The following is a 14,677-nucleotide window of genomic DNA, read 5'->3' as shown; positions in this document are numbered from 1 at the left end:
AAGAAATTATACATTATTTTGACAGATCCCAGGGGGAAATCTGTAAAGACAAGGTCAAGCATGTGAAAATGCTGCCCTGGAGGGCAGGGAGAGCATTTAAAAAGGAGAAAGTCAACATATTTTACTTATGAAAATTACCAATATGATCCAATGTGAATATTATATGCATCAAACTAGAAAGTTTTCCTTTCCTTTTCCATGTAAAAATATTATTTAGTCACAAATGAGATTATAAATACTGAAATGAATAGACCTTTCATCTTTCTTTCGTATCCATATTTATTCTTTCAAATTGAACAGAGAAACAATATTTTCCAATTCATTATTGGCCACTATTATATAATAGATCCATAATGGGATCAAAAAAAAAACATATTCCAATGTATCTTGATTTCAATCCCATTTCTTTTTTAAATTAAGTCCATGTTATTCTACAGCTTTTGTGTTGTTGTTTAGAGAGATTTATCTTTTACACATGTTCAAAATAAACAATTTACAGAGCATCCTTCATGTCTCAAATTTACTGAATATAGTACCACATTAATGTAAAAGCAAGCAATAAAAAGCAAAATAAGAATAAGTAAAAACAAAACAAAAATCTTTCCGTAATCCCAGCCTCACTTCCCTGTGGATTGAGCAAGTGTTTTGGAAGCAGCAAAGCAAGAATAGGTTAATTAAAAAGGAGGACATTTTTAGTATGAAGATCTTCGAGTTTGGAAAAAGGAAGGAGGAATTTTCTAAAAGTTCAGAGCCAAGTAATTCTCTAATGCCCTATTCTTATAACTAAAAGTTCTAGTTCTCTGGTAAATCAGAATAGACATTAAATGTACTAGTTTCAGCTTCCTGGGACCATAAGAGAAGTGCTGCTGCCATCTCATGTTCCTTTTTAGTAATGTGGCCAAAAGGAAAAGGTCCAATTTGACACTGACTTTGCTGGAATATTTGGGGATGAATTCAATAACACTTATTAACTGATGCTTCAGAACCCCAGGAATGCAAATGATTTCCATCTTGATTTAGGACCCAAATACATGACCCAAGGACTATTTCTTTTGAAATAAGAATTGAGATTTATAATTTTGCCTTCTTAAAGAACAGACTTTTTGCTATCCTGCAGGTGTAATTAGGACAGCACTTATGAACATGGACAGAGAAGCGAAAGAATACTATGAAGTGATTATACAAGCCAAGGATATGGGAGGACAGCTTGGAGGATTAGCTGGAACAACCACAGTCAACATTACTCTCTCTGATGTCAATGATAATCCACCCCGTTTTCCACAGAGTGAGTATATATCAAATGTGCTTGTCGATTCCATATTAAGCAATACTGAAGAGAAAATCAGATCTCTCAAGAAATTTTGGTATTTTTCCCAGTTTTTCATTAAACTCAGATATAACATAACATAATATGGCATAATACAACACAATGCAATGTATACTAGAACAATATAGATATGATGTCATGATATGGTCTGACATAATAGCATGACATACATAATATTGCAATATGATAGATAACATATATTAAAAGAGTGATTACTTCACCAGGAAGATATAACTTGAATGGGGATTTGAAGAACAGGAAGGACTGAATCAGACATGGAAAAAAGGAAGTAGTTCCTACGAGATACAGCAGCAAATTTATGGGATTGATCTATCAGTCAACAAATTTTTATTAACTTCCTACTAGGTGCTAGGTATTGTCCCAGATGCTGAGGATTCAAAGACAAAAATGAAGTATTCCTTTCTGTCAAGGAGCTTGCCTTATGGAGATATTGTGTAAATATGCATATATGTATATATGCATATATATACAAAATAAATGAATACATACAAAATAAACCAAAGTAATTTGATGGACTCAGTCAAGGATTTATTAAGTACCAGTTCTGTGTCAGGCATTGGGCTAATCACTGGAAATACAAATATAAGCAAAAGGAAAGACATCCCATGCCCTGGAAGTGCTTATATTCTAATGTAGGAAAAACACATAGAGGTAAGCTGGAAAGGAGGAACAGAGGAGATACCTGGCATAAAAGGGTATGATGGAGAAGCCCAGACTGGGGCCTGATAGGAAAGAACTAAATGACTGGCCTGGATGCCTTCCCTTTAATGGAGATTCTGGAAGAAATAAATCAATCAGAGGGATGGACAGAAGGGTCCTTCCTAGGTGTGAAAGTAATTTTTCAGAATATAAAAGTTTCTGGGAGATGGGGCATAAATCTGGAGAGCAGGAATATATGATGGAGGAGGAAAACAGAAAGCAGAAAAAGGTTTCATGTTGATGGTAGGGCTTGAGGAAAGATTTAAAGGAAACAAAGCATTTTAAGAGATGAGGGGAGAGCGCATTCTATGCAAGGGCTAAAGACAGAGCAAAACTATGAAGAGGGATGATATATCACGTGTGAGCATCACCAAAAAAGGTAAGTTTGATTGAACCATGGAGTCCTGGAAGGGGACCTGCAGAGAAATGAGCAAGATCAAGTAGAATAAGCTAAACAATTTCTGATAAGGTGAGTACATAGATAATTAGATTGGGGATAGATTGCTAAGGAATTTTGACTTGACTTTGTAGGCATTTATACACCTTAGGATATTTTACAAGGGAGTGATACAATGAAATACAATATTTTAGAAAGATCAGTCTAAAAACAGTTTGCATGAAGGACTGGAATGAGAAACTAAGAAATAATATCAATGTAGAGGCTATTGGGATAGTCCAGGCATAAAGTGATAAAGGCTTAAGCCAGATAGATGGAGTAAGAACAGAGATCTTGTCTTCTTAAATGGGGAAAGGGAGTAGGGCAAGAGTAAGAGGAGAATCAAAGATGACTGGAATGTTTCAAGCTTTAACGACTAGGAGAGTTGTGGTTCCAATAATATATGTAAAGAAGTCAGATGAAGAAAAAATGGTGTTGAAAAGACTATGAGCATAATCTGAAACACTCTGGATTTGCGTTAAGGATTCTTAGCATTCAGATAGCATTCAGATTCCACAAGACAATTAAATATATGAACCAAGAAGGAATGACAAGTTGAAAATTAAAGGAAAATAGGGTTTGTGGGAATCGAACAAACATCTATTAAGCGCCTAACTGTATTTCAGGCACTGTGCTAAGAGTTTTTACAAATATTATCTGAAAGGCGTGCTTTCAAATAAGGTATTTGTCAAAATATACATCATCTCTGAGGGCTGTCAGAAATCCAAACAAACCAACATAGGAGACAAATACTATAAAACTCCATTGTAAAGATATCTTATTATGTCGTAGTTACAATGGAAATCCTATCCCTTCTGGAAGACAATCAGCAAATTTTATCAAGTCTTATATGCCTGGAACTGTGCTAAGAACTGAGGATAGAAGAAAAAAAAAGTTTCTGCCCTGAAGGAGCTATTGGGAAAAGGAAACTTACAAAAGTAGAGGGTGGGGAAAGGTACCCACACTGAGGCATAATGTTAAAGTTGAAAAAGTCAAAAGCACAAACAGAATCGGAATAAAGATCGACCTGCCCAGACCCCTCTGCAAAATGGAGTCAGTAGGTGGAATTTATCAATGGAAAGAGGGATATTCCACAGTTAGAAGGCTGTAAAATAAACTGTATGCTCTAGAGCAAGGGGGCCTCAAGTGCTGAGGAATGTTTAATACAAAAAAAAATGACTTAGAAATATTGTTGATTAGAATGTTTACTATATAAATTGTATTTGTATGTAGCACTTCAGTCCTAATTAGAGCAAATAATGAATTATCTGAAGTGGGTACCTTATTATAATTCTCAAAGCATATTTTTATTTGGCTGAAACCAAATACCGTATTTAAAATAATTATAACTTTGAATAGTGTACATTTGGATATGTTTGACGATTTCACAATTCATTATTCATACCAATCAAAACTTGTCTGTTTGTTAGCCTATTTGGTCATCAACCCAAATAAAAAGTAGGTACTATTAAAATCCCTACTTTAAGAATAAAGAACTGAGCCCAAAGAGTTTTAATGACTTGCTCAAGGTCATACAACTAATAAGTGTCAAGTTATATTCCAACTCAGATCTTCTGACTCAAAGTCCAGTGTTCAAAGTCTCCTGGTCTTTAAAATAGAAATCTCTGAACAACATAATAGTGAATAAGTAACACTCAAGTTAGTCCTGCTCCCTAATTCCTGCCTCTGAAAGGAATCAAAGGATCACAGATTAGTAATGGATTCCTGTATGTTTCATTCATGACCTCTATTTTCTTCAAAGTCAAATAATTGACAGAAAAGTTGGGGCAGAGCAAAACTACAGATTATGTTCCATTAAAGACAAAATGGAAATCACCAAAAGAGGTATAAGACTAAGTTCTTCCAGGTGTTCTCCACATATTAACTCCTCTTCACCTGCATTCTAGATCCCTTGCAGATGTTTTATGTTTCTTTACTTTATATTATTATTTCTTTTACTTTATTACTACCTTCATAAATCCCCTTTCCTTTTTGTCATTGTTGAGTGATTTCAGTTGTGTCCAAGTCTTGGCTATCTCATTTGGGATTGTCTTGCCAAAGATACTAGAATAGTTTGACATTTCCTTCTCCAGCTCATTTACAGATGAGGAAACTGAAACAAAGTTAAGTATCTTGCTCAAGGTCACATATCTAATATGTGAAGCCAAATTTGAATCCTGACTCCAGGCCCTCTACTCTATCCACTGTACCACCCACACTCCTCTCTTTACTTTACATCATTATTATTTACTCCTGTGATTTGCTAAAGCCAAGTTCAAGTGAGCTCCATCTTCTTTAAAACTATCTTCAGTTATTTCTACTCCATTAACATTATGATTTTTAATCCCATTGTTGATAGGAATCACATTTGTTTTCTACTTTCAAAAATCCATGGCTTCACACTGTAGGCTATTAACAAAGGGAAAACTTATCATTCAATAGTTTGCTAAATTTTATTTATATCATGAAAAATATTTATATATTTATATTATGAAATTAAATAAGTTGCAGCCCTTGTACCTCCTTATGCTCTAATAGACTATGTGTTTCAATTATCAACATTTCAGTTCATAAATAAATAATGTCAGTGAGTCAAAAAAACTGGCAGCTAGTGAACATTTATTTATTAATCACTCACTACCCTCAAGGCACCCATGCCAAGTGTTGAGGATACAAAGAAAGCCAAAAGACATTCTATTCCCTCAAGAAGTTCCAAATCTAAAGATTATATGTACATTTGTTGCCATGGAAAACTGGTTTGGGCAACAGAACTCTGAGTTCTGCTTAAGGCTTTGCCATCAACTGCCTGTGTCACCTTAGTCGGGATACTTACCTTCCCTGGGATTCTATTGCTTCATATCTAAAATGAGAAAGTTGGACAAAACATTATCAAAAGTCCCTTAAAGCTCTAAAATAATATAAACTAACATAATACGCATATAATTCTTACTAGTAGGAGACATGATATTTCCTTGTTTCCCCAACCAGGTCTGACTATACAATAACTCATTCATCTATGTCTTCTAAAGTGTCTAGAAGGAATCACAAAGCCAGGTATTTGTTGACAAAACATAGTTCTCCCCATCTCCAAGTTTTGATTTGGCAAAAACAGGTCTAAATTCTCTTCATACAGAGTAATATGTGGTTTAGTGCTGTGAATCTTAAAACTGCTCAGACTCTACTTCAGAAGATTTGATTAAGCTATTCCTCATTTTTAGCAATGGAGGTATTTGGTCAGGAATGTATTGAGAACTTTTAAAATTACTCCACCCTACTCAGACAGTGCCTTAGGGGAAGATAAAATTGAAAACTCCTGATTGAACAATGAAAAGTCCCTAACTCATACTTATAGTGAAGCTAAAAGCTTAAGCTAGGTCTATTTTTAGATCTAATACAAAAAGGTGCTCAGTACCTATAAAGGTTAAATTAGTGCCTGAAAGGTCAAGCAACTTATAAAAAGCAAGCTTAACAAAAGAAGTGTGAAGTACTCAGTACATTTTATCTAACCAGAGAAGATGAGAACAAAAGAAGATGAGAACTAAGAATGGGCAGTCCTGGAAAAAAGCATCTACTGTGATCAGTAAATGTGAAAATTTAGAGGAGGTAACATGAGATAAAATTTCTTTAAAAGGAAGGGACTTATTGAGTTGGGGATAGTTTTTGATTGGAAGTTAGTTGAAGTTGGAGTTCGGAGGTTTGGAGCTTGCTTGAAGACGATCTTGTGGTGAGTGATAAAGACTGACTTGCTCTCCCTTAGGCTCAGGCCAAGGCCATTTGGCCTAGGCCCTTTCTACTATTTTCTCTTTCTCTCTCTCTCTCTCCTTCCCTTAATTCCTTCATTTGTATTAATTAAAATCTCCATAAAACCCAGCTGATTTGGGTATTTTCATATTTGGGAATTTTCCCATGGTGACCACTTAATTTTAGATTTTAAATCAAGACACTAAAAATTAACTTTACAGTTTGGTTGAAACCTTTACAGTCTTGGCAATTCACAGTCTTGGCAAACCATATTTTCATGGTTACAGTGCTACCTACTTTCCCCAAAATGTCTGATAATCAGGACCCCTGTATTCAGGATTTCCTATAATTTGCGATATGCTTTAGATGAGAAAACCATTCTCTTAGGAAAATATGGTTGTAGACTTTTCTTCATCATTTAGTTGTGGCTGACTAAATAATAAGGATTTTTAACAGTTTAGGCAATGTTGTTACTCCAGCATGCAAAATTTACATGCCCTTTAGCATTAGGAGGAAGATCCTATTCCATGCACATCCCACTGCCATATTCAGAGAGGGGAGAGATAGATGTGGGTAAAGTCTGCAGAGCAAACAAGTGGTTAATTTTTAAGACCTTTTCTATAGTTCTCTCAAAAACAGTTAATGAATTAGTTGATATACTGGTAAAATCATTTGGGGAGACATCTAAGTTCAATCAAGATTAAAAGACTGACACACGATGATAATTCTTCCCAGATCAAAAACATTTGAACTTTAAAGGAGGTGAAAGACACTGTCTGGGATGAGGACTCTTCTCTTTCCTTCTTTGCTTTACTTAATGCAACAGCACGTTTATCTTGGGGTGGCTTGCACACATCTCATTTTTACAGCTCTTGGGTGCATTGATTTGCTGTTGAACTTCTAGAATGTTAGAGATGGAAAAGTCCATGGAGATTATTTAGTCTGAAGCCATCATTTTAGAAATGATGAACTGTGCCACAAAGCATTTAAGACACATGAACAGCTCCTGAGACATACTGATAATATTCTGAGTCTGACAACAGGTTCTTGAAGCTCAACTAGAAGCAACAAAGGAGATGATGTATTTAAAAGTGTTCAGCAAATCTTTAATCATTATATAAATGTTAGCTGGTGAACTAGGAGACTGTACACCTAAGTGGCCCAGTGGATAAAGTGCCAGATCTAGAATCAAGAATATCCACCTTTTACTGAGACCAAATCTGGCATCAGACACTTGCCTAGTTTGACCCTGGGCAAGTCACTTAACCCTGTTTACCTCAGTTTCTTCATCTATAAAATGAGTTGGAGAAAGAAATGGCAAATCACTCCACTAACTTTGCCAAGAAAACCCCAATGGAATCATAAAGAGCTGGGCACAACTGAAATGACTAAACAAGAAAAATCAGGAGACTAGCATTTTATACTCATCTTCCCATCACATTGCATCTTATGATATATCTTGATGATTGATGAATTGTTCTAGATAATAGCGGTGAGTTTTTAGATTGACATCTAGTCAACAATTCTCCCTTTCCATCTCTCTTTTCAGAGCACTACCAGATGAGTGTGTTGGAATCAGCTCCAGTTAGTTCTACAGTGGGACGTGTATTTGCCAAAGATCTGGATGAAGGAATCAATGCAGAAATGAAGTACACCATAGTAGATGGAGATGGCCTAGACACCTTTGACATCAATACAGATCCAAGTTTCCAAGTTGGCATCATAACAGTTAGGAAGGTACCATGTAGTCTTCTACCTAATTATGTTTTTATCTATGGAAATATATAAACTGGTGGCCATTATCACTCACCTTTAAATAGTGCCTTAAGGTCTAGTTTCCTTACAGCAACTCTGGGTGATAGGTAGCAATAATGGCAGGAAGGAATAAATAAATGAATGAATGAGATTATGTTGAAAAAGCTTTATTATGACCAAAAAAAATTTCTCTACCCCTTGCTGACATGTGAAAATTGGCCATGTTCTCATTTTACACAGAGGGTAATAGGTCATTAGAAAAGTATATAAATATGTCATTTCTCCATACTAATTTCCCATTTCACTCTTTACCCATTTAAAAAATCTTTGTTGCTTAATTATCCAATGATGTGAATTTGATCAATATTTGCACTTGAATAGCACACATTTTTTACTCTAGTGTACCATAAATAACAATAAAGTGAGCCATAAAATTATTTCTGCATCAATAAATAATATGCAGGGGATTTTTAATTGCTACTTGAAGATCCATAAATGCTAATGAGACTTGAAGAAGCTTTATCAAACATGACTATTTAAGTGATTGTTAGCTCTAGGTAGGATATCACTGAGCCCAAGAAAGCATGGTTCTGAATATAGGCTATGAACCCAAGCTAGAAGATGAATTCTCTCTGGTTTTAATTTTTAAATTTGATTAGCCAGGAAACATATTCTTAATTTTAAAACTCAATCAATTATTCTTCTTTGAGGGGAGGAATAAGGATTGGACCTGTGATTTCATCAGCCTAGTAATGGCCAGGTGAAGAAATTCCTTTGACAGTGCAAGTTGGCACCTTCCTCTTAGCTCATGGTCTTAGAGGACCCTGAGGGACTAGCCCAAAATATTCAGCCAGTATATATGAGGTCTGGGTGTAACTTGAACCTAAGTCTTTTGGCCAGCTCTCTATCCAACTTTACCACACTGCTCTAAAAAGTATGTTAAAATGTTTTGAAATACATGGAAATTCTGTTCTAAAGGGTTTGAGCTTCTTAAAGAATCTTGCATTAAAAACAGAGGTATAACTAGGGCAGGGTGATCTGAGCTTGTCCCTGGGGTGCCAAACCATAAAGAGCTTTAGCTGTACTTACCAGTCCTTAAATAGAACAGAAAGAGTATCCAGAACTTTCTGATTTGAAGTATCCTGGGATCTTTCCTCACCTTCAAATGAATATGTCTTTAAGAGTTAATTTAAGGTTTTCTTTTAAACCTTTGCTTCTGCTTCCCACCAAATATTTCTCCCAGGTGCAAAAAAAAATGCCTACTTGTGGTTTTGTTTAGAAAATAGTGAGAATCAACTGAATTTATATAGCTTCATAGCAGGGAAATAATTGAACGATTAAGGAAAAAACAATCAGACAGATATGCAGACAGAAAGACTATGATGGAGCCAGTAAGAGCAAAAGCTTATTTATGCAATTTTCTATCAATTAGAAATGGCTATTAACCAGCCTAAAATTTATATTTATGCTATGATAATTGGTGTTCAAAATGATGATACTGAGGTTTTGCAAGAACCCAAAATACTTCTGCATCATCAAGGAAATGTTGAGTATGATTTTAGTATCAGGGTATTTTATTATCTTCTAATTCTTTGAAAATTGGTAATGCATGTCTGGAACTATAAAGTAATTAGACTCTTTTTCATTTGTGACTTGTAGAATCTGCTTCATTACCGTATAATCACACCTCATATATGGCAACTCTCAGTTAATTAAAACATTTAATTAATGTGGTGAAGTGGATAGAGAGCTGGCCTATGAATCAGGGAGACCTGGGTTCAAGACCTGTCTCTGCCACATACTGGCTGTGTGACCCTAGGTAAGTCAATTAACCTCTCTGGTCCCCCAAATAACTCTCTAATCTTAGAAGTTTCAGAGAGGTGCCAATTTGCATTGGTAGTAAAAGAAATTCTCACCTGGTACTTGGCATACTAATGATATCACAGGTCAGGTCCAAATAAACAATCCAAAAAGTTCCTTAAGATCACACCAGATGAGTATAAAAGTTTCCTTCATTTGCCAATTAGTGATTGATAAAATTCACTTTCTGTGTTTCAAATTATGTTATCCTTGAAAAGTAATAGATTTGGGTAAATGTCCTTCAAAGAAACTTCTAGAAGACACAGTTATTCAACACCTAAAAAGGAAAATGGTGGGCACAGACCACTTCATCAAGAGCAGATCAGTAAGAGGGAGACTTACCTCATTGCCTACCACAGAAGAAAGCCATTATTGACCTAAATTTCAGCCCAGCTTTTGGCAAAGTCTCATGATAATCTTTTGGAAAAGATGAAGAATAGTGGCCCTGGCATTAATGTGATTAAGAATATTTTTAAAATAGTTGAATATCCAGATACAAAGAGCAGCTATTAATGTTTAGAAGTCAGTTTGGATGGACATCTCCAGAAGAGTGTACCAGGTGTCTGTGCTTGGTCTTGAGCTTTTGGTTAGGAAATCATAGATTTTGACCTAGAAGAGATTTTGGAAATCACCAAATTCTATGCTTTGATTTTAAAGACAAGGAAATATTGAAGTAAGATGACTTGACCAAGGTCACACAGTTATTAAGTTGCAGTGCTGGAACTGGAACTCAGGTCTCCAGACTCTCAATACTGCATTCTTAGATCAGGCATGTAGCAAGGCTTGTCAAATCTACAGAGACATATAGCTAGACAGAATCCCTAACATTTGCATGCCAGAGTGACAATGTGGAAAGCTCTCAATTGGGTAAGAAAATGGACTAAATCTAATAACATGACAGTTAATGAGCATTACGGTAGGTAGTCTTTAAGCTTGCGTTCAGAGAATTAATTTCACGAGTATATAATAGGGAAGCATAGCTAGATTTTTGCTTTTTTTCTGTACCATAGAACTAGGAGCAATGGTCAGACATTGAAAAATCTAAAGTAAATGTATGGAAATGATTCCTCATTCTTAGAGCTTCCCAAAGGTGGAATGGATTGCCTGGTGAAGAAGGGGTTAGACCTTATTGGAAATCTTCAAGCTGAGGCTGACTGACCTCTTTTAAGGGTATGTTGTAGAGGGGCTTCTTTTCATGGTATGTGACAATCTAGAAAGCCTCTGATGCCCCTTCAAACACTCAGATTCTGTCAATCTCTAACAAAATTATATTTATCCCTTCTATCAAAGTATCATAAAATATCTTCAGCTTTAGGGAAAAATATTTAATAATCCTAGAGCTGAAAGATGCATTAAATGGGCCTCTTTTGGTGATGTCATTTTTTTCAGTTATATCTGACTCTTCACAACCCCATTTGGGCTTTTCTTGGCTGCCATTTCCTTCTTCATCTCATTTTACAGATGAGCAAACTGAGGCAAACAGGGTTATGTGATTTGCCTAGGGTCGCATAGCTAATAAGTGTCTGAGGTCACATTTGAACTCAGGTCTTCTTGACTTCAAGCCTGGCACTCTATCCATTGTGCTATGTAGTTGCACCTCTTTCTATCGACTCGGTTCCAAGCAAGGCAATATCAACATCAGATGAGACAATGGATTATCTGTTTTTGAGATCTTATGAAATCTCATCCTTATTTTGACAAAACATGTATCAAATCTGTCAAGGCCACTTTCAATTCTTTTCCTATATTTTGAGGTTTTGTCAGTCCATCCTAACTTGCTTACATTGTCAAGCTTATTGCCTCAGTTTGATCATGTAACTCACAAATAACATTTTAGACATATCTGAACCCACATCCTACCCCTAGATTGCAGCCCATATCTTTTCATGTTATTAAAAGCACACCATAGGAGGAAGTTAGGAAGCTCAGTAGAGTGAGAGCCAGTCCCAGAGAAGGGAGGTCCTAGGTTCAAATCTGGCTTAAGATACTTCCTAGCTGCATGACCTTGGGCAAGTCACTTAACCCCCGTTGTCTAGTCCTTACTGCTCTCCTGCCTTGGAACCAATCCACGGTATTGATTCTAGAATTGAAAGTAAGGGTTTTTTTTTTAAGCATTCCATGGAACAGAGCCAAAAACCTTCCTGAAATAGAGTTCCAATCCATCGATTGTTTCCCACTTGTCTCCAAAGATTGTCATTCTTCCAAAATAAGAAATTGAATTGCTCTTATTAGATTACCTCTTCTTTGTAAAGACACACTTATCCCTGGCTGGCACCTCATACTTTTCTTGAGGTGTGAATCGTCATTTAACAGATTGATTAACAGTATATTACAAATACCAAAGTTAAGTTGCTCCCAGAATCATTTCACAGTCCAACATTTTGACCTCATTTTAAAGAGGAGGGTAGCATTGGCCTTTTCCCAGTTTGCAACCACTTCTTTGTAGAATCATAGTATTATAAAATGTTGGTGTTAAAAGGGACTTCAGAGTTCATCTGTTCACACACGCTCACACACATTCTCACACACTCTATTTGCCTTATGAGAAAACTGAGACCGAAGAAGGACATGTTCTCCATTAGAAGTATAAACATTTTGTTCTGTTTACTTTCTCTCACATGGAGAATGGGAGGCAAAAATAGGATCAAGTAAGTATGTTTTCTTCAACCATGAGGAACAGACAAGAAGGTTTTTCTATTACTGATATAGTTATTCACCATAAAAGATTATAGTGGCTAAAATATTTCATTCATGATTAACATATGTTTATTTGGTCCTGTACTATTTCCAGAGTTTTCACATGCATCATCCCATTCAATACCCACAACACACCTATGAGAAGGCACACTGTACATTATTTCTATTTTTCACATTCTATTGATGGCTAAATTGTTCTGGAAAATCAAGTTATTTTCATAGTCAAACATCAGGTCATTGACAGGGCCAAGATCTGAACTCAGCTCCATTTATACTATGTGTTGTCAGGTATCTGTTTCAAAATGAAATTCAGAAGCCTATATAATACATATTGTATTTGTCAGTCTAAGAATAATTCACTGTATTCCTTCCTAGTTTTCATTTTACTTTTTCCTTGCTCTACTTTATTACCTCATTAAAAGGCAAAATGTTATAGCAGATAAAGCACTAAAGTTGGAGCCAAGATGCTATTCAATCATTTTCAGTCATGTCCAACTCTTCATGACCCTATTTGGGGTTTTCTTGGCAGAGACATTGGAATGATTTGTCATATCCTTTTCCTGCTCATTTGACAGATGAGTAAACTGAATCAAACAAGGTTAAGTGGCTTGCCAGAGGATATACAGTTTGCAAATGTCTGAAGCTAGATTTGAACTCATGTCTTCCTTATTCCAAGCTGGGTGCTCTATCCCCATGCCACTTAGCTAACCAGTTAAGATAAACAAGACTTAAATGTTACCTCATCTACTTTTTTCAGTTGGATAAACTGTGGCATGGAACTCAATCTGTGCCTCGGTTTCTTCATTTATAAAATGAGAAGGCTGGATTCTAGGTCTAAATTTATGCTCTGAAATTTAATTTAATTCAATGAGGATTTACCAAGTACTTAATCTGTTCTAGGCACTGGAAATGCAAAGACAAAATTGACCCTACACAGAGGAAACAACATACACACAAATATGTGTGAAATATTTGTGGAGCAATATGAGGTGCAGCACCAACATCTGGGAAGATTAAGAAAGGCCTTGTTTAAAATGTGGCACTTGAGCCAATATTTGAATGGATCTAGAGGTCCCAACGGATGGAGGAGAGAGGAGTAGGCTAGGCATGGGGGACAAGTCAGGCAGGGAGATAAAGACAGAAGAACGCGCACATCTGGAAGTAACTCATTTGCACAGAGACAGGTTTTTTGAGGGTACATGAAGGTAGTAAAGTTCATTCATCAAGCATCTCTGATTTTGAACTGTCTATAAACTGTAGGCTTTGAATAGGGATTATTACCTTATCCAAGAGTTAGCAAATGTCACAGGTAAGACTGGAATCCAAATTTTCTGGATTTCATCACACATTTTTTTACACTATGCAACAAAAGGACTTTTTTAAAACCCACACTTAAAGAGCAGGTATAGATGAGGCACAAAGTTTCACAAAGGTTTTACTTCTTAAGAGGCAGTGTGGTCTAATGTATAGAGCAATGGACCTGAAGTTAGTCACCTAGCATTTATTAGAGTAATTTTTAGAGTAATACTATGTGCCAGTGGCAACTAGGTGGCACAATGGCCACACAGGCCACTGTGGCACAGAATGCTAGGCCTGGAGTCAGGAATAACTGAGTTCAAATGAGACCCAGACACTTACTAACTGTGCAATCCTGGTCAAATCACTTAAACCTGTTTGCCTCAGTTTCCTCATCTGTAAAATGAGCTGGAGAAGGAAATGGCAGACCACTTCACATCTTTGCCAAGAAAACACCATATGCATTTACAAAGAGTCGGAAATGAGTGAACAATAATAAACTATATGCAGACGCTATGCTAAACTCTGAGGATAGAAAGGCAAAAACAATCCCTGTTCTCAAGGAGCTCACAGTCTAATGGGGGCTACGATGTATAAACAAATCTGTACAATCCCTATAGAGAAAATAAATTGATAAAATCAACAGAAGGAAGGCATTAACTTCAAGTGGGGTTGTAAAAAACTTGTTATACAAGGTAACATTTAGTGGGGACTTGAAGTAAACCAAGGAAGCTAGGAAACAAGAGATTAGGCAGGATGAGCTAGGTTCAAATCCTGCCTCCAATTCTTACTACTAGCTCAATGAACCTGGGTAAGTCACTGGACCTTCCTTTGTAAACTGAGAC

General features: G+C 36.1%; 1 protein-coding gene across 2 annotated transcripts in view; it reads left to right on the top strand.

The window, feature by feature from the left end:
* CDH20 (cadherin 20) overlaps window positions 1-14,677 on the top strand; it is a 289,887-nt gene that overhangs the window by 225,465 nt on the left and 49,745 nt on the right. For both annotated transcript variants that reach the window (XM_056824252.1, XM_056824253.1), the window contains 2 exons: window positions 1,118-1,285; window positions 7,774-7,961. In XM_056824252.1, the coding sequence (XP_056680230.1) occupies window positions 1,118-1,285; window positions 7,774-7,961 (356 nt within the window). The remainder of the gene's footprint in view (window positions 1-1,117; window positions 1,286-7,773; window positions 7,962-14,677) is intronic.

The sequence above is a fragment of the Monodelphis domestica genome, chromosome 3, assembly GCF_027887165.1.
Source record: "Monodelphis domestica isolate mMonDom1 chromosome 3, mMonDom1.pri, whole genome shotgun sequence".
NCBI lineage: Eukaryota > Metazoa > Chordata > Mammalia > Didelphimorphia > Didelphidae > Monodelphis > Monodelphis domestica.
Note: the sequence above shows the minus strand (reverse complement) of the source record. Positions and strands in the feature narration are given on the sequence as shown.